Source organism: Oncorhynchus kisutch, linkage group LG14, assembly GCF_002021735.2.
Source record: "Oncorhynchus kisutch isolate 150728-3 linkage group LG14, Okis_V2, whole genome shotgun sequence".
NCBI classification, from domain to species: Eukaryota; Metazoa; Chordata; class Actinopteri; order Salmoniformes; family Salmonidae; genus Oncorhynchus; species Oncorhynchus kisutch.
Window position 1 is genome coordinate 54,647,105 of NC_034187.2, and position 21,443 is coordinate 54,668,547.

Genomic DNA, 21,443 nt, shown 5'->3' on the forward strand with positions numbered 1-21,443 from the left:
CATGATAGTGTTTGTAGGGTATAAAAGCCATATTGGTTTTATATCCACTTGGTGTTGTTCCACCTGTGGCAGCTTGTTTCAGATTTCCCTGGATTTGTGTTCCAGTCATGAAAGACTTGCTCCAGCCTCGCATCTCTCTACCTCATCACAATATTCCTCCTGTTATCATCTCTGTCTTCTTCAACTTCCTGATGAGAGAGGCCAATGCCCTGTCTTCCTATCACAAAACAACAGGGTAAACAACCACCATGGGTTTCTATTGTTTTCTGTTAATTAGGGCCTATTTTTAACATTTCACAGAACTGGTCGGCAGCGTGGCAGCTCTGTGTTTTACGAATGAAAACAAGAGGTTTCACCGTGAATGTGGATTCACTTCAAACAAAACAGAGACATAGACACACACACACACACACACACACACACACACACACACACACACACACACACACACACACACACACACACACACACACACACACACACACACACACACACACACACACACACACACACACACACACACACACACACACACACACACACACACACACAATGCTTACATCAATATAGAAAAGGTGTGTGTATGCATGGTACATAGGCACATCCTCTCTTCTTCTCTGCTACAGTCAAAAATGTGATGTCCAGCGTAGAGGACAAAATGGCTGGTGCTGAGCAGAAAAGATGAAAAGGGGCGAATAAGATTTTTTTCTCTGTTATTTCCTATAAAGGCTAATTATAGTACTTACTTTCAGAAGTAGAACAATTGCAAAAGCCTAATATTGTGATATCAAATAATTACCAGATAAATGCAGACAGGATTACAGTAATTAAATAGCACAATTCTTTATATGTGTATCTCTAACATATGCATTATTAAGTTCTTTATCTCTGTGTAATAATTTCAATTGGCAAAATCGCCTTGCAGTGAAAAAGTTCAGCCCAGAGTTGAATATTATAAACTCACAATAGCAATTATCATGTATTCCCTTAGGACAAACATAACCGCAAAGCGCGAGGCTTGAATTATCTTTAGTGTTTTTTTTTAAGGTAGGCTATAAACTGGCTTCTCTTTTGCTTGGAGAGAGAGAGGAGATGAGGGAGGAGGGATAGAGGTTTACATATGGGTTTAAGGGGAGGGGGAAAAAGAGAGGGGAGGGAGGGAGACAGGCAGAGAGAGTTTTAATAAATATCTTGATTGCATACTGATACACCACTGAGTGTGTATCTACTCCTTCGTAAAAAAAAATCCACAACGACAAGTTTAGCATTCAACACGTGTCGCGCTAGTGATGAAGAGAGAGGTTGCTAGGTGACGAGGCGTATATACGGAATTTTAACCAAATAACTGGTGAGAGGGGAAAGAGGGAGGAAGAGAGGTAGTCAGCAACATGTAGGTTCGCTGAGTACAGAAAAGCTCGACACTGTGTATCGGTGCAACATTTCAATATATAGGCTACACATCGGGAGATCACCCGCAGGATATGGTCAGAAGAGGAATGGATGTATTGTGGATGGAGAGACGAGGGGAGAAGAGAGTGTCGGGCTCCTGAAAAACAGTGAGTATTTTACTCCTTGCTGTGAGGCTGATATGTTTAGGTTTTCTTTAAGAAGTGTTCCAAGATTTGCCCTTCAAATTCGGCTGAATGTTATACACGGGGACCGGAATAGTGGCGTAGCGTTTCCCGAGGCTATATATGTGTCGACTCGTATGGGTAGCTAGCTTGATGGATAGGCGACAACCGGCCGGTGCGCGAGACTTTGACCCCTCTGTCATTGATGCGCGTGCACACTGTAAGAGCTCTGACTATTTCCAGACTCACATTGCACATGCATAGCCTACTGTACATACACACACCGGCACGGGATTTTATACACACACACACACACACACACATTCTGAGTCACCACACATAACTTACATTAGTGATGAAAGAAATGTGGACCTTTCTCACCTCACCAAAATCCGCATGTGTATCTGGGTACATAACCATTCCTCATTAATATGCCATGTCGACCACATTGCCTTCATTTGAAGTCGGTTTATGCGCATGTGTGCCTTTGTCCTTTCTATTGTTTTCTTGTCCAGGGAGAACACTTTGTAGCCTTTTCCCTGCCACATCTCCTGCTATTTGCCCAAGACAGCTTTCAGATGTTGAATCAATCCTAGAGCTTTCTGTATGTACCCAATACCCATCTGTCAGCTGTTCTCCCCACTATATTCATTGGGAGACAGCTCTTTGAATTGCAATTCTGAGCTGTGCACAAGGTAATTTGCTCTGATCTTGTCAGAATTCTTTAGGCGAACTATCCTACTTGCACTGATGTGTGTATTTCAGTGGAGGCTCCTCAGATGAGGAAGGGGTGGACCATTTTCCTCAATGAATTTCATAAAAATAAAAATAGTGAAACATTAAAAAGTTATCCTTTTTAGATAAAACTATACAAAATATATTCACATCACCAAATCATTTATTAAAATGCACTGTTTTGCAATGAAGGTCTACAGTAGCCTCAGCAGCACTCTGTAGGGTACCACCATGGTGTAGCCGAAGGACAGCTAGCTTCTGTCCTCCTCTGGGTACATTGACCTCAATACAAAACCTAGGAGGCTCATGGGTCTCAGCCCTTTACATAGACTTACACAGTAATTATGGCAGCTTCCGGAGGACGTCCTCCAGCCTATCAGAGCTCTTGTAGCATGAACTGACATGTTGTCCACCCAATCAAAGGGTTAGATAATTAATCTAGTACTGAAAGCATAAGCTACAGCTAGTTAGCACTGCAGTGCATAACATGTGGTGAGTAGTTGACTCAAAGAGAGAGAAAGACAATAGTTAATTTCAAAATGAAGGAGAAGCAAGAGAGGGCGTGAGCTAGCTAGCTATATTTCGTATTACAGTGCATTTGGAAAGTATTCAGACCCCTTCACCTTTTACACATTTTATTATGTTACAGCCTTGTTCTAACATTGATGAAATAGTTTTTTTCCCTCCTCATTAATGTTCAAAACTGAAATATCACATTTACATAAGTATTCAGACCCTTTACTCAGTACTTTTTTTGAAGTACCTTTGGCAGCGATTACAGCCTTCAGTCTTCTTGGGTATGATGCTACAAGCTTGGCACACCTGTATTTGGGGAGTTTCTAACAAGCATGGCACACCTGTATTTGGGGAGTTTCTTCCATTCATCTCTGCAGATCCTCTCAAGCTCTGTCGGGTTGGATGGGGAGCGTCGCTGCACAGCTATTTTCAAGTCTCTCCAGAGGTGTTAGATTGGGTTCAAGTCCGGGCTCTGGCTGGGCCACTAAAGGACATACAGAGACTTGGCTGTGTGCTTAGCGTTGTTGTCCTGTTGGAAGGTGAACCTTCACACAAGTCTGAGGGCCTGAGCGCTCTGGTGCAGGTTTTCATCAAGGATCTCTCAGTACTTTGCTCCGTTCATCAGTAGCTCGATCCTGACTAGTCTCCCAGTCCCTGCCACTGAAAAACATTCTCACAGCATGATGCTGCCACCACCATGCTTCACCGTAGGGATGGTGCCAGATTTCCTCCAGACGTGACACTTGGCATTCAGGCCAAAGAGATCAATCTTGGTTTCATCAGACCAGAGAATCTTGTTTCTCATGGTCTGAGAGTCCTATAGGTGCCTTTTGGCAAACTCCACGCGGCCTGTCATGTGCCTTTTACTGAGGAGTGGCTTTTGTCTGGCCACTCTACCATAAAGGCCTGATTGGTGGAGTGCTGCAGAGATGGTTGTCCTTCTGGAAGGTTCTCCCATCTCCACAGAGGAACTCTGGAGCTCTGTCAGAGTGACCATCAGGTTCTTGGTCACCTCCCAGACCAAGGCTCTTCTCCCCCGATTGCTCAGTTTGGGATGGCCGGCCAGCTCTAGGTCCAAGCTTCTTCATTTTAATAGTGATGGAGGCCACTGTGTTCTTGGGGACCTGCAGCAATTTTTTGTTACCCTTCCCCAGATCTGTGCCTCGACACAATCCTGTCTCGGAGCTCTATGGACAATTCCTTCGACCTCATGGCTTGTTTTTTGCTCAGACATGCACTGTCAACTGTGGGACCTTATATAGACAGGTGTGTGCCTTTCCAAATCATGTCCAATCAATTGAATTGACCACATCTCAAGGATGATCAATGGAAACAGGATGCACCTGAGCTCAATTTCGAGGGTTTGAATACTTATGTAAATAAGGTATTTCTGTTATGTATTTTAATACATTTGCAAAAATGTCTAAACACCTGTTTTTCCTTTGTCATTATGGGGTATTGTGTGTAGATTGATGAGTAAAAAATATATTTAATACAATTTAGAATAAGGCTGTGACGTAACAAAATGTGGTAAAAGTCAATGGGTCTGAATACTTTCCGAATACACTGTAATATACATATTTTAAACTTTCACTTACTTAGCTAGCAAATGTAGCTAGGTAGTTTAGCCTACTCAAACACCCGGTTCAGAGAGGGATACTATGTTAGCTAGCAAATGTAGCTAGGTAGTTTAGCCTACTCAAACACCCGGTTCAGAGAGGGATACTATGTTAGCTAGCAAATGTAGCTAGGTAGTTTAGCCTACTCAAACACCCGGTTCAGAGAGGGATACAATGTTAGCTAGCAAATGTAGCTAGGTAGTTTAGCCTACTCAAACACCCGGTTCAGAGAGGGATACTATGTTAGCTAGCAAATGTAGCTAGGTAGTTTAGCCTACTCAAACACCCGGTTCAGAGAGGGATACTATGTTAGCTAGCAAATGTAGCTAGGTAGTTTAGCCTACTCAAACACCCGGTTCAGAGAGGGATACTATGTTAGCTAGCTGGCTATGACTATCCAACACGGGAACTCTTCCAAGTCAAGGTAGCCTTTGGTTTTTATTCATTTATTGCCACCGGAGCCCACCGGTGTAACTAACTGCTTGCTATAAACTGTACTGCATGATTGTAGCGGGTTAACTAATGCGTTAGTTCTAGTAGCTATGTTGACTATGACCTTAATCTAGTGAAAACGATGTAGACTGTGTGTAGCAGTTATGGTAGGAAAGTTTGGCTTGGAAAGGTTTTTCCCCCCTGATAATAGACAGCTGTTGTATTGTGCATTGAAGTCCACAAGCAAAAGGCTAAAGGTCAGAGGAGGAGAGAACGTAGATGTAAGAAGTAATTATACATACAAGAGCAAAGTGATTATGTGGTTTATGGGTTCGTTCACTCTGGCTATCTACTCTGATTTCAGAGCACTCTAGTCTGAGTGTGCCCGAGTGCAGAATAACTGATGAATTTACTAACGCGCAACACCCGTTGAATATGACCGGTGCCAGTAAATGTCGGCAAAATAACGTAATAAAATTTTTGCCAGCAGTTCAGTTACGGTCACCAACACTCTAGATAACATGAAAACAGCCTAACCAGCTCTGCTAGGGCGAGTAAAATGGACAGAGTGAGGTGTTCTCTCATTTGTGTCTGGAAGTAGCTAGCAAGCTAGCCAAATTTAGCCAGTTAACTTAAGTTCTTCACTGACGTTTTGAGGTCAGGATGCTCGGATTAACCCTAATCGTCGGCCAGAGAGTCCAGTGTGTGCTCTGAACGCTCCGAAAGCTAAACGCTCTGAATTTACAAACGTACAATCTGACAGCGCTCTGAATTTACAAACGCCCACAGCGAACTCTGAGTTCACTCTGGCACTCCAGAGTGAATTTATGAACACACCCTATAGGCTATGTGGCTATGTGGCTAAAAAACAAAACGTTTCTTAAACGGAAGCAAACAAAATGAAACGGGGATAAACACACCTGAATTTGTCCAATAGAAACTCTCGTTTGCAACTGTTGGAGTAATGATTATAACCTATATGAACTAGATGCAGGCAAGAGTGTGCAAGGTGGTGTTGAATGTGTGTCACCGTCGGTCACCTTGATGACTCTAATGTTTCTCGACCTGTGCCACGTTGTAAAATGTTCATTCGTAGGCTAGGTTGTAGCAACCTCATGATGGGTAAAGGGTCAATTTCGAGTATCATGTACAGGAGGAGCCTAAACCTCTCGATGTTACATTGAGCTGGGTGAATGGAATATGAATGACAGTCATCCAATATGCTGGAATAGAAACAAGGCCATGCTCATGAAAATTAAAATGGTCCTCCCTCATCATAAACGGCACCGACCCCCACTGGTGTATATTGAGTAAATGCTTGATCTGTAGGCTAGTGGCATGTTTCAATAACATTTGCATCCTTAAACGGTCCGTGGGCACACTCTGATTCTTGTGACAACTCATATTGTAGGCCTTTTATTTCTATCCTAGAGCAAGTTGAAACAGGGTTTTTCATTGATCATTATGCGATAGATAGCCTTGAAGGGACACTTTCCATGTTCGGGGTTTCTCAAGTGCTTGACAGCATGGAATCTTGACTGTAGCTGGAAAACTCCTTGTTCAGTTGATGACATTGTACCCGACATGTTTTCTTTTGTGAGTTATTCTGGACTGGACATGTGTGCATGAAAGCGGGTGGGATTTGCTATTGGACTATAATGAACCTAGTTTCACGTGTCATCAATTTTCGCACACACAATATGCAACAGTCCACACATTCTAATTTCGTTTTTTTTTTCTCCCAGTGAAACCGATTGTGGAGCTAGGGCTAATCCAAAATGCTCCATTTCATCCATTTCATCCGGGAAGGATGTTGAAACACATCTTACCGTTTTGTCATCAGCTGATATCATGGCCTCTGAATGACTGTTATCCCAGAGGAACCCTTTTATGTAGAGAACCAAATCTGACAATGGCAGACCCAAGTCACTCAGGGGAGGCTTCTTTCAGACAGTTGTTTCAGCTCTGCGTAACTCTCGACTTGTTGGGACTTGTCACAGTAAATCACCAGAGTAATGTGACACTCAGAAGTTCAGGTCCACTGAGTAGGAGACAGAGGAGGAAGAGGAGGAGGGCTGCACCTGTAGTGTCACCTGAGGATTCAGCTCTGTGCTTCCAAATTCCAGGCAGGGGTGGGTTGTGTTCATTAGGGCACACAATGGAAAACGTTTCAAGCAACAGAAAACGAGTCCAGGTAGTTCCTTCCTGTTTCAGCCTGTTTTCTACTATTTGGTGCCTAATGAACACAAACCCTACCACAGACAAGGAACAGAAAGCAGGATGTCCTTTCATATCGACTACACCTTTACAAAAGTGATTCTTCATCCCTGAGAATTGCACTCAGTCTGAGGTGTTTCATTGAGTCACTTGTGTATGAATGAATGGTTTGTTGTTGGCTGCATGACATTGTTAGCTATGTTAGTGGGGGCCTTGGACTGAAATCACCTGTTCTGCTTAGCAGAGGAAAGGAGGCCATTTTAGCATCACCTTCTTTAGCGACAAGCCAAGTGGCCCTGGCTTTCCTCCATGGTGATGGTGGTCAAGGTGATGGTGGTGAAATTGTTGGTTGGCTTGGCTACACACAGGGGACCCACCATGAGACTTTCTCAGCTTTCCTGATTGAATTTTTTGGGGGGATCATAAGCCTTCGATCCGACTTAACGTCAAAGGAGTGAGCTGGAGGTGGGGGTCTGCCTCAAGGTCGCATCCAAAGATGACCGCCTGAACGTACGTGACAGAACAATGTGATCGGGAACCTCACCTTCGACTCACCCAGACCCTGTTTGAAGGCCACTCCGAAACTTCGGAGCCACATCTTCATTCCAAATGCTCTATTGTCGCCGTTTGGCTACGTAGCCTAGTCAGTTAGCCTACAGTAGGCTAGGCTAAATGTAGGCCTAAAGGCTGTCCTTCTCAGTATCAGATCCCAATGACCAAAGAAGGCGCCGTCTCATTTAACACAAGCCTATCTGGGAGCCGATATATCTAATGTTCAAATTAACTTTCAACATTCATTAATGCTCCTTTTCAGTTTTTATCGGCTGTGTGTAGCTAGTAAGACTTTTCAATGACAACCGACTCGAGCTTCTTTGCCTCGGTGACTCCCAGAACGGATGTTTAATGGTGCCTCTTGTATCACTGTTTGCATATCTACAGTGCAACCAGCCAGTATCTATCCATTGCAAATAGGCCTGTGGTATATCATGGCTATAGTGTATAGTGTTGCAATCTCTACTCTACTTCTAAAGCACAAAACCTGATAATGTCCCACGATAATGAAAAAAAAAAATGCCCGTGAATTAATACTTGTTCTTTACTGTGAGCTGAGCACTCTTGGGGGGGGGGGGGGGGGGGGGGGGGGGTCGTCATCTTGATCAAATGCATTCAGGAGACCCCAACTTTGATTGTTATTGTTTTTTTGTTTTTTTTAAAGCTTGGGCAAACAGTTTGGTATGGAGAGTCTCTATTCTTGACAATGGTGGGGCTGATACTGTCTAAATAATACTAGCTATAGTAGTTGTTGAGAACACTGTGGAACAGATTGGTTTGCTTTCTGTTAACATTGTGTTTTAATCGGGTCGTAAATTCCGTCTCCCTTATCGTAGAGAGCTAACATTTGGCTAACGGCATTGATCGTAAATCCCCTTCGTCCAAATGTAAATTGACATTTCATTTGCACACTTTGGCTTGATGAAGTCACTGCTTCGACCTGCTAGGCCACACACAGCCTCTTGTACCAGTACAACTGGAAACGTCTGTCTTCATTTCGCTTCCTCTAAGGAGAGCAATTGAGCTTCAGTCAGCTACTCGACGACACCGACCAACACAAATGATTACACATCTCGGATCAGCTGTGTTTTTTTTCTTTTTCTTAGTCAGTTCTACTGACAGGCAGGTTTATTGGTTTGTTGCTTGATTGGCAGCTGGTTGGGCGAGTCTGACAGAGCCGATGAATACGTCTGTGGACCTTTTTCACAGAGGCAGGTTTTTGGCTCAAAACCCAGTACAGTATGTTCAGAACATGTCTAGGAATAGAGAAAGAGAGAGAGAGAGAGAGAAACCGAGAGAGCGAGGGAGCTGAATGAGGCATAAGAGGAAGACAATTTATAGAGACTGAAATAAAGAGTTGTGTGTGTTGTCTCTGGTATAGTTTAGTTTTTTCTTCTCTATTGTCTTTCGTTCTTCCCAGGTGTACTTTCCCTGCGATAGGTGTGTTTGTGTACAGACCCTGCCAATTTCTTTGTCTCTCTTTACCTTCCAACAACTTTAATTCCACCTTAGCACCAAACCACAAAACCACAGCCATGGCATTTTACATAAATATACCTCAAATAGATGGCTCTACTGTCAGACACATGGATTTAATAAAGCTGGTCATAAAGCGTTGTGTAACAATAAGGTCAGTCTTTGGGGGGGTTTACGTTGTGCCCGGGAATGCAACAGGTCGTTCATCTTTGGTGGCACTGCATGGGGCGTGTAGATAGGCACCTTTGCTGATTCTTTATTGTGGCGTGTCAACCAAGACACCCACCGGCGGAGACCTGTAATCCGCCAGCTCCCCTGGGGTCAAAGTTGAGGATCGTGAGCCAGCTAAATACCAACTCATTAGGCCTGGCCAAATGGGACTCTGGAGACATTGAAACCCTTAGAAGCGTGTGACAGACTGAGGGAGCCACAAGGGAAGGGGAGGGAGTAGGATAGAGGGAAGAGAGGCAGGAGAGGAAAGAAGGAGAAACAAACGAGGGGAGTGTGATAGATAGGAGAGAGGGACAGGCCAGGGATAGATAGAGAGGGAGTGGGAGATAGATGGAATGGTAGAGAGAAGACAGAGAGAAAGAGAGAGGCAGAAGGAACATACCAAGGGGGGGGGGGGGGTCGAGGGAGCAAGAGACACCCTCAGCATCTTATAACCCACTGGGCACCCCCCCCCCCCCCCCCCCCCCCCACCCACCGTCCTTGGTCTGTCCTCATGTCTCTCCTTCGTCTTATCCACCTCCCCTCCCACCCTCTCTCGCTCTCCCACTTGCCTGATTTTACCTTTCCTTCTTCCCCTGTCATTTCCTGGAAAAATATATCTTATCATCCTCTGCCCCTTTACCCATAACTCCCTTCACCAGCTTCTCTTTAAATCTAATGAAGGTCATGTTTATTAAAAACATTCTTAGCAAGGTCACCGGTTAGCCTGTTGATGACTTCTTTGCGGAGAGAGCAGACGCTGTTAAATACCTCAGTGCTTCCTCCGAGCAGGCCAGCATTCATTGATTCCTTCCCCTCCCACCATCCATAGCCGCAGCATATGGGGAATGAAGAATGTCACCAATGACCCTCAGCAAATGTAATGTGATATGTATTTTAGAGTAGCAATTATTGATAGAAATAATATCGCTCCTTTGTATGCAGAGTGCTACGGGGCAAGGTTTGTTCCCAGTACAATTTCCACCACCAAATTACTTTCATGCAAAGACGATGCGTGAGGTAATGCATCACATCCCCAATAAATTGGAATGCGATGTTCTTTATTTACAGCCACAAAAATCAGTAGGAAATGATGAATATTGCTTCTTGTGTGTCCTTATTTGGTGCAAAATGTAATGAGAAATACTAGTGCGTAAAGTAATGATTTGTATCTCATCCAGGCAAACCCTTCAGACCATTTGTCTTAACTACTTAAAAGTAGCGTTGCATAACTAACTGCTGTGCTCAGTGTGAGGGAATTGGAGTACATTTTTTTTTGTAAAAGAAAACGAGGTATGTTTACGTGCTTAAAGCTCAGGGAGCCCTGTTTTTGTTCCGTTGTTCTCCTGGGACTTCCTTGGAGACAAGACAGATCACCTCGAGGGAATTTTTTTAACAAAAAAAATGTTATATATATTTATATATATATATATATATATAAATATACAGTAAATATACATATACCTACAGTACATCTCGACGTCTTTAACTACGTGAAATTCCAATTCTGTCAGACATGGAGTCACGGAGTGCCTTGAAAAGCAGTTTGCTTCTGACAAAATTGAATTGAATCTTACTCTGTGTGAGTGTGTATACGATTGTGTGGGTATGAAGAGCGTGTGTGTGTTTGCGTGCGAGAGCATGTGTGTGTGTGTGTGTGTGTGTGTGTGTGTGTGTGTGTGTGTGAATGTCCTTCTGTGTGTCAGGGGGATAGTCAAGTCACCTTTTAAGCTTATTAGGGAGGGTCCTGACTTATGGGTCATGAGATGCTTTGAGCACATCTACATGTACATCACACTCCTGCTAATGGTGTGCCACAGTGCCGGCGGATGCCGTTTGGAGTAAGACAGGGACAGACAGTTCCTCATAAGCCCTTGTGCTGCTCTGGACAAGAGCAGAGAGTCTAGCAACACTTAGATGGCCAGAAAGAGAGACTGGACACGATCACGCTGTCTGTGGGCTCTGCCTGTCCGTTTCCTTCATGGGCAGTGCAGTTATTAATGGCTACCGGTTATCTTGTTTTCCCGGAGAGCGTTTTGAGCTGACCATGCTATATGATCATCACAGAAGATTCATGTTGGAGCTGAACGTGCAATACGACCGTCAGCACAAGATGCAGGGTTTTTTTTGGGAGGGGAAATATAAGGACATCCATTCATGTTGTAAAACCTATTAGGACTGTAAGCCGTTGACAACCAAGACAAATAGATATGGGGAGTTCAAGGATGTAAACCCTCTATGCTAATGTCTGGATAGATAACGCGACTACAGAGTTCCGTCCAGTATTTACAGCTGAAACTGCTCATGCAGGCCAGGATATTCATTATCCATTCATACAGCTGTGTGTTTGACAGTAATCTCTGGGGAGCCACAGCGTACAGCAACTCTGACCTGTATTCTAATCATCTTCTCCCAACGCCATTTCCCTAACCCCTATACCACTCTACAGCCATGATACCACAGGGCCCATTTAACATAGGCAACAAACAATGCACTCCATGCCAGTGGAAGACCATAAAACTCCTGGATATGAGAGGCCCGGGGAGTGACAACACAAGCTGACTGGTGTTAGGGACAACGGATGGAATGCTAGCCTGGAATGATTGAACCCGTATGTATGGTTTGTCGTGCGGATTACTGGATTTAGCCGTATCCCCTTCGAACTGAGTGCAGAACCTGTGTCTGTACTGGTGTGTGCTGGTTTCATACGGTTTGAACTAGATGAATCCCTATGGCCTGCGGACTGAGTACAGCACCTGTGTGGTTTGTACTGGTTTCATATGGTCTGTACTGGTTTCATATGGTCTGTACTGGTTTCATATGGTCTGTACTGGTTTCATATGGTCTGTACCGGTTTGTACTGGATTCATACGGTCTGTACTGGTTTCATACGGTCTGTTCTGGTTTCATATGGTCTGTTACTGGTTTCATATGGTCTGTACTGGTTTCATACAGTCTGTACTGGACTCAGCCACTTGCCCTTTGCGCTGTATCGGGGAAACATATTCAAGGGTCTTTCTCCCTGTGAAAAAGGGTGAGGCCATTAGGTTTCCTGGCAGGTTCTGCCCATAGGCTTAACTGGGGTAGGCAGTAGTAATATCCACCTTAATTATGCAACAGGCCGGGTTCGGGTGAGCCATTCTTCACTCATTCGGGCTGAGGTCTGGCTCTGTCTGAATGGTATATTGAGGGTAGTGTTAAATATTTCTCTTTCTACCCTCCCTCTACTACCGTCCCCTAGATACAGTATATCCTCTAGCCCTACTATATTGCCTTCTCTTTCACTTTCCAGCCACTGTGGCTATCTGGCTCACTGGCTCACTCCCTATATTTGCTCTCTCTATTCCACGACTGCTACGGTTCATTTTTGTTTGCCCCCCCTTTTCCCCCAAACTGATCACTTCATTGTGATCCCCCTTTTTTTGTGCATTTCTTCCTCAGATGATGACTCGGCATCAAAAGGAGGGTTGCGAAAATGGAATTAGATAGAGAGTGAGAGAACAAGGCAGGAAGAAGCTGTTGGTTTGGGGGTGTGAGGAGAACATTACGTCAGCAAGCCTTCTGGTTCAAAGCAATGACATTAGCCACGGACGCTAGGAGAAATAACAGGCTCTAGGAGACGGATGGCCAGATGCTGATTGTGTATGCACGTTGCTCTGCGCGTTAGTGATCTGGAGAGAGTGTGTTTTCGACTGTGTGTATTTGTGTGTGCCCCAAGGGGAGAGGGAGGGTTAATTAAAGAGAGTGAATGGAAAGGGGGGTTGAGAAGGAAGGGGGATGGGGGGGGGGGTTGGCACGCTAAGCGACTTCAAAATGATTCATTGCTTTACATCTCCTTACGTTTCGCGTACAGTCCCATAGCCTGATTCGACTGCACGGAGCATTACCCCACCTCAACCACAATTGTTTAAAAAAAATGTGCATACACACACCTACCTCGACTTAACTCTTCCTTCCGCCACAGTTTTATTAGTATTGTAATTTAGCCCAGTCCGTTTAGATGTACAGTACCCGTTGGTGGTTTATGGCTGCAAATACCTATAGCTTAGCTTTAAAGCTCTCCAATGGTGTGGGACCGAACCATGAATCAGCTCCTGGGGTAATGAATTCTGATGTCCCGTAGGGGGAGGGTTGAGTTCAAGGGGTGAGCACTCCTACTCTAGTCCCTAAGCAGTGAGCTTATGTTCCTCTGTAGTTCACTGTACTTGGCTTTACGCTTACACTGACCTTAATTGATGTTGATCGATCGTATGGTAGGTGATGCAGGCCTCCCCTTCACATTTCATCCCCCCACCCCCCCACCCCCGCCTAGCGCAATCTCTCTGCCCCACTGCGACTCTCTCTCTCTCTCTTTCGCTCTCTCTTTCTCTTTCTTTCTCTCTCTCTCTCTCTCCCCCTTCCCTGTTGAAACCTGCTCTTTGTAGATGAGGCACAGTGGAAAGCTCCCCTTTTCCCATTACGCCTAAACTCCCCCCTCTCTTCCTCTTGATAGTTTTTCAATAGTATCCCTCTCCACTGCAGCTCCTACTTACTTCTATGCGTATCATTGCTCCTCTCCTCACTAATTTATCCTTTCTTCTCCCCTCTCCACTTCAGGTCCCTCTTCGCCTGTGAACCGCCGCCACCCCTCCGCCCACCAAACTGCGCCCCCCCTCCTCCCTCCCCCATGGCGGCCAAGCCTGTCCTCTCCCTCCTGTTGGCCGTGCTGGCCTGCACGGGGCCCGCTCGCTCCTCCCCTCCCCTCCTGCTCCGCCCCCGGGAGAGAGAGAGGGACTTGGGCGTAGTCAACATCGCTGTGGTCCACTCGGGCTCCTCCCTGCTCCCGGAGACGGCCGCTGCTGGGGGAACGGGCGCAGCGGGCGGGCCGGGGGGGCCTCAGGGAAGGGGGGCCTCGTCGTCATTGGCTACGGTGTCGGCATCTGCCACGCTGGCGTCTGCATCGGCGGCTCTGGTGGGCGACAGCGTGATGACGCAGTATGGCCCGGCCAACGTGATCTACCTGACGGTGAACGAGAGCAGCCCGGCGAGCCTTCTTCTGCAGCTGTGTGAGCTGCTGGCCACCACGCCACTCCAGGGCCTGGTGTTCGAGGAGGAGAGGCCCCCGCCACACAACCAGGCTCCCCTGGCCCCCATGATGGAGTTTGTCTCGGCCCAGACCGGAGTGCCCGTTGTGGCCGTGGGAGGAGGGGCCGGCCTGGGCAGGGAGCCACAGGTAACTACCTGGCTGTGACCTTTCCCTTGTTAATGGACTTCAAGTAATCAACCATTCTGTCGTGGCAGAATAATTGAATTTTCCACAATAAGTCCTGAGTTACTGTGTGTTTGAAGCCTTACTAATTTGGCACATGACGTCTTCATTTTCTGCTTGTAAACTGGGTTTCTGGTTGAGAAGACATCATAAAACCAGATTGCAACCATCTGGTCTCTGTTACAACCAGGTAAAGAGGCGTCATGGGGAAAGATCTTGTATTTTGGTTGCTATCTGGTTGCTCAAAAGATGTTCACAAAACGTCCTCCTTATACAACTAGTATTGAACTGCATTGTTGGTTAAGGTTCTTGTAAAGTAAGCATTTCACGGTCTACACCTGTTGTGTTCGGCTCATGTAACAAATACAATTTGATTTGATTTGATCTTTGCAACAATGTTTGCCCGCTGTATACAGTGTGGTCTGATTAGGAGAACACTACTTCAGTTCTTGAGGGCCACAGTCCTGCTGCTTTTTGTGTCTGCCTAGTACTTACTATAATTGAACAATTAATGTCACTGATTGCTGGCAAGGTTCAACACTTGGTCTCCAAAGGTCAAACTCAGCCGCTGATGAAACAGACAACAGAGAGAGTGGTTGCACAACCTTACCTTTTAGAGACTCTCTCAATAGCACATCCTGTCTAAGTGTACTTATGTGCTTATTGGCCACGCAGTCCCATTTAGGACTTTTTGCCTAGCACCTTTAATCAGTCTTTCTTCTCAAACCCAATTGTATAATTTCATGCTTAACCTATTTTTGTACACATATCCAACTGTGAACCTGTCGACAATTAGAGGCTCCGTTCAAGTCTCACTTGGCTTTGTTAATTGTGCACAGTGCATTCAGGAAGCATTCATACCCCTTGACTTTTTCCACATTTTGTTACGTTACAGCCTTATTCTAAAACGGATTTAAAAAAAGGTTTCTCGTCAATCTATACACAATACCCCATAATTACAAAGCGAAAACAAGTTTTTTGAAATGTTTGCTAGTTTATATAAAAAACTAAAACGGAAATAGCTTCTTTACATAAGTATTCAGACCCTTTGCTATGAGACTCGAAATTGAGCTCAGGTGCATCCTGTTTCCATATATCATCCGTAAAATGTTTCTGCAACTTGATTGTCTGTATAAGGTCCCACAGTTGACAGTGCATGTCAGAGCAAAAACCAAGCTATAAGGTCGAAGTAATTGTCCGTAGAGGTCAGAGACAGGATTGTGTCGAGGCACAGATCTGGGGAAGGGTACCAAAAAAATGTCTGCAGCATTGAAGGTCCCCAAGAACACAGTGGCTTCCAGCATTCTTAAATGGAAGAAGTGTGGAGCCACCAGATTGTTCCTGGAGCTGGCTGCCCGATCATACTGAGCAATTGGAGTAGAAGGGCCTTGGTCAGGGAGGTGATCAAGAACCCGATGGTCACCCTGACAGAGCTCCAGAGTTCCTCTGTGGAGATGGGAGAACCTTCCAGAAGGACAACCATCTCTGCAGCACTCCACCAATCAGGCCTTTATGATAGAGTTGCCAGATGGAAGCCACTCCTCAGTAAAAGGCACATGACAGCCTGCTTGGAATTTCCCGAAAGGCACCTAAAGGACTCTCAGACCATGAGAAACAAGATTCTCTGGTGTGATGAAACCAAGATGGATCTCTTTGGCCTGAATGCCAAGCGTTACGTCTGTAGGAAACAATGCACCATCCCTACGGTGAAGCATGGTGGTGGCAGCATCATGTTGTGGTTATGTTTTTCAGCGGCAGGGACTGGGAGACTGGTCAAGATCGAGGGAAAGAGGAACAGAACAAAGTACAGAGAGATTCTTGATGAAAACCTGCTCCAGAGCGCTCAGACTGGGGCGAAGGTTCACCTTCCAACAGGACAACGACCCTAAGCACACAGCCAAGAAAGACAACGCAGGAGTGGCTTCGGGACAAGTCTCTGAATGTCCTTGAGTGGCCCAGCCAGAGCCCGGACTTGAACCCGATCGAACATCTCCGGAGAGACCTGAAAATAGCTGTGCAGAGATGCTCCCCATTCAACCTGATAGAGCTTGAGAGGATCTGCAGAGAAGAATGTCTTGTCATACCCAAGAAGACTCGAGGCTGTAATCGCTGCCAAAGGTGCTTCAACAAAGTACTGAATAAAGGGACTGAATACTTCTGTAAATGTGATATTACACTTGATCATTTTAATACATTTGCAAACATTTCTGAGATACAGCTTCTGCTTTGTCATAATGGGGTATTGTGTGTAGATTGATGAGGGAAAAAAGCAATTTAATCAATTTCAGAATAAGGCTGTAATGTAACAAAATGTGGAAAAAGTCAAGGGGTCTGAATACTTTCCGAATGCACTGTAGCTCTCTGAAAAATGTATATAGTGAGTGAGTTCAACAGGGGTCATTTACATATGCTTAGTGCATAGTTCCTTCTAAATTGTATCTCCCTGTTCAGAGATGTGGGCTTCATGTCCGTTACATGTATTTGAAATACATATTTAAATGACTTTTGAGTAACTGTCCTGATGTACAATCCAATGTATTTTGTAACAAGATACTTTAGAATAGTGCATATATATATTTTGTTTACCCTAGCACTGCACAGTAATCAACTAACCATCAATATGTGTTTATTTGAAACAGCTGTGTCGTGCTAGGGCAGAAAAACTTCATGTGTACTACTTGCGGTCCACGGGATCGAGTTTGGGACAATACAAAATACTTTTCTGATGGCACTCGGGTGTGATAAGAGTGTATGATAAATGACCAAAAATGGAAAGAATTAACACTCGCATAACACACTGGGTATTATTCTAATGAGCTCTGCCCACAAACAAGGCCATATTTAATTAAAATACTAATTGTTTGGGAGTAGAGCTCATTAGAATACAATACCCAATGTGCTTTGCAAGCGTTCATTTTTACAAATGCACATTTTGGTCGTTTAGCAGACGCTCTTATCCAGAGCGTCTCACAGTAGTCCGTACATTCAGCTAAGGTAGATAAGCAACCACATCAAAGTCATAGCAAGTAAAACATTTCTGTAATCGTTACTGAGAATGTTGTTGTTGTTAATGGGGCTACTTGCACGTATTTTATTGAAATACATTACTTGGCAAAAGTATTTTCTATTTTACTTTGATAGGTTGTATTTTCTAACAAGAAACATTTGTAAGTATCTTGTGCCCATCTCTGGCTCTGTTAGTTTATCTGTCTTATGCACAAGGGTCTAGAAACCTTATCCTCTACTTAAACCTTTCAGTACACTGTCTTCCATTCCTCCATCTGTTCTTATCCAAATCTAATCTAAAAGAACTGGACAATTGTAGGCTTTCCTCATGTCACTTTTACCTGTCCAATCTGGTCCGATCAGTGACGATGAAAGAAAGGAGACAAGGAGAGGAAGGCTAGTCTTTTTCATAAACAATCATGGCCTACAGTACAATACAGAATATCAAATCAAATAAAAGGATTCACTGTTAGATGTAGACTGACAGTGAAATGCTTACTTATGGGGCCTTTTCTAACAATGCAGAGGTAAAGATAAGATTGACATTTTTATAAAAATGGAAATAGTGGCACGGTGAATAACGAATCATTTAATTGAACCCACATCTGGTTTAAAACCCCCCAAATCAAATCAAAACACAGGGACATACTGGGTGTGTTCCAAATGACACGCTATCCCCTACATAGTGCACTACCTCTAAGCAGGGCTCATAAGGCTCTGGTCAAAAGTAGTGCACTGTAAAGGGAATAGGTTGCCATTTGAGACATACTGTTGGACTGTACTGGAAAGACTTCACCCTTGTCACATGTCTACATGTGTCTATTGAGACTGGAATCCAATTAAAATGGCCATATCGATGTTTGCGCGGTGTCTTTGGGTTAAGACTACTACTACCTACGCGTGTAGTTGTTACTCTGAAAACAGGAAACTTTGAAAGGAGTCTACCTGGGGGGGGCAGTAAAGAAGGGTTTTTATACTACCCATAGACATTGTGTAGTTCTAGGCGTATTTAACCATGGGGTAAAATTGCTATGGCATGAATGTAAGCCACTGAATAGGTAAGAAAGTTGATGCACCACAACTTTAATGGATCTTTCTAACCAACGTTTAAATAGGCCTCCATCATGACTAAGCCACTGCAGTGCGTGTAGGATTGAATTATGCTCACATTGTCATTCTTATTTTACATTACTCTTAACATGGACTATGTTCAGTAGGACGAATCTGTGTTCTTGTATGACGCGTTGAGATACTACTTCCTCGTTTCAGAATGTGTTCTCCCTATTGAACACAACACTGGACTCCACTGTATTCATAAAGCGTCTCAGCGTAGGAGTGCTGATCTAGGATCAGGTCTCTCCTGTCCATGTATCGTACTCATTATGATCTAAAAGGCTAAACTGATCGTATATCAGCACTCCTACTCTGAGACTCATTGTGAATGCGAGGCCTTGATTCCTCCTCTATCCTCCTGAGACACAGCAATTCATTTGTGTCCTCTCCAGTGGACATCCGTTCTTGGTCCATATCTCTGAGGCCATACAAGCCACTGTATTAAGTCCTGTTGTCCATTTGAGAGGACATTCTGGGTCTTTTCAATGGTATCACATGTATGGGGATGTGACCTTGACAATTTTATCTTCCTGGCTCTTAGAAAAATTGCTGCCTGTGAAAATTAGCACATTTTATGGAAATTTTGGTAAGAAGTGTGTGTAATTATAAATTATAATTTTTGTGAGTTTGATATTCAAATTGCTTCTAGTAAGTGAATATCTCAGGAATAGTTAAGTGAGTTGTCAGGAACGTGTAATACTTATTTCACGTGAAATAAGAGCTAAAATAAGAGGTTATCAAGAAATGTCCTCTGCAGTGGACATCTGGATGCCGAAGCTAAGTTTTTCTGTACCCACTGTACCCATTGACTATAATATAACAATTTAGCACTTTAAAAAATAAATAACAATATTTTTTCCCAATTCTTTCTTGGTAACATGTCCCCCACCCCGGAATATTTTTTATTTATGTAAAAAAATATATACATATTTCAGGAGGCAATAGTAGATAAATAACTCTGTTCACATACCACCTCCCCATTTCGCTCAGCTTCAAAAAAATGTCTTCCCGCTTGAACACAACCCTCAGGTAGACAGTTCACTGCGACCTCTTTCTCTGTCCCTCTCCTGGTCCTGAAAAATCCATTTCACTCTTTAACAAACCGTTTTCTCCCTGTTGTCCTCCCCCAGGAGAGCGGCTCCATCTACCTCCAGTTCACCTGCTCCACAGCCATGCAGCTGGACGTGATCTTCGAGGTGCTGGAGGAGTTCGACTGGACCTCCTTTTCCGTGGTGGCCACGCGTCACCATGGCTACGAGGACTTCCTGGCCATGGTGGAGGGCCTGACGGACGGATCCTTCATCGGCTGGGAGAAGAAGGGCGTGGTCATGCTCAACGTCACCGACGACCCGGGAGGGACGCGCACACGCAGGCTGCTCAAGGAGAACGAGGCGCAGGTGAGACGGCCATAGCCGTTACATTTTTTTGCTGTACTTTTTTATGGTACAGAAGCAGAGGGAGATACTGATGGAGAGGGGTGACACAGGAAGAACCGATGCTGTGGATTGAACCCAGGTCTCCGGTGGGGAGGCATGTACAGTTGAAGTCGGAAAATTACTTACACGTTCGCTAAATACATTTAAACTCAGTTTTTCCACAATTCCTGACATTTAATCTTAGTAAAAATTCCCTGTCTTAGGTTAGTTAGGATCACCACTTAATTTTAAGGATGTGAAATGTCAGAATAATAGTAGAGAGAATAATTTATTTCAGCTTTTATTTCTTTCATCACATTCCCAGTGGGTCAGAAGTTGACATACACTCAATTAGTATTTGGTAGCATTGCCTTTACATCATTTTCTGGAATTTTCCAAGCTATTTAAAGGCACAGTCACCTTAGTGTATGTAAACTTCTGACCCCACTGGAATTGTAATACAAGTGTAATAATCTGTCTGTAAACAATTGTTGGAAAAAATGACTTGTGTCATGCACAAAGTAGATGTCCTAACCGACTTGCTAAAACTATAGTTTGTTAACAAGAACTTTGTGGAGTGGTTGAAAAACGAGTTTTAATGACTCCAACCTAAGTGTATGTAAAGTTCCGACTTCAACTGTATATGTGCTAGCAGTGGGCGTGTTACCACTATACCACAGGGTCTCCACCCTCTTCTTAATCATTTAGTCATTTTCATGTTAATTTCTTTAGACAGGTGTAATGGAATTTTTATGTTTGTGCTTTTCTTAGAACTCATTTCTGTGTTCTATTCATGTGCTGTTCTGTAAACCAATTTCTGTGTTCATGCAAATGGCGGACTGTACAAGTCCTCACTAGCAGTAGCTGCAATTTGGCAGTACGCCCAGAGCTTGTTTTGAGAACAAACGAAAGATATCTCAGTTTCAAGGTCTCTGCTAAGAGAGAAGAAGCCTTGTGAGGTGTTGGCCTGTCACGTGTTATGAACCAGTATTGGTCTGTCACATGAATGAAACAAAATGGTAATGATGATTTAATTATGCTAAATCATGCAAATATAACTTGTCTTTGCATAGCCGTATATAAGACAACTGCAGGGACTGCCCAATCAGAGCTCCCGATGGACTTGTGTACTATGGTGCATTGAGTTGGTTGGAACCTCTCCAGCGCTCTGACAAATAAAGGATGATTCGTTTAAGATTGACTTTGAGGGTCCCCGTGTAAGAATTTCCACGACACACGGTCGAAGGTAGAAGGGAGACGGGGAGAGAATAGGTGTGGGACTGGGAGTTGATCCCACACTGAAAAGGTGAGCATGCAGTTGTGTATCCACCCC

The 21,443-nt window shown here is 44.2% G+C and overlaps 1 protein-coding gene across 1 annotated transcript in view; it reads left to right on the plus strand.

The window, feature by feature from the left end:
• The first annotated feature begins 13,944 nt into the window (after positions 1-13,944).
• Positions 13,945-21,443, plus strand: part of LOC109904456 (glutamate receptor ionotropic, NMDA 2D) — a 43,561-nt gene continuing 36,062 nt past the window's right edge. The window contains exons 1-2 of the mRNA XM_031789340.1: positions 13,945-14,540; positions 19,826-20,092. Coding sequence (XP_031645200.1) covers positions 13,995-14,540; positions 19,826-20,092 — 813 coding nt within the window. The 5' untranslated portion in view covers positions 13,945-13,994. The remainder of the gene's footprint in view (positions 14,541-19,825; positions 20,093-21,443) is intronic.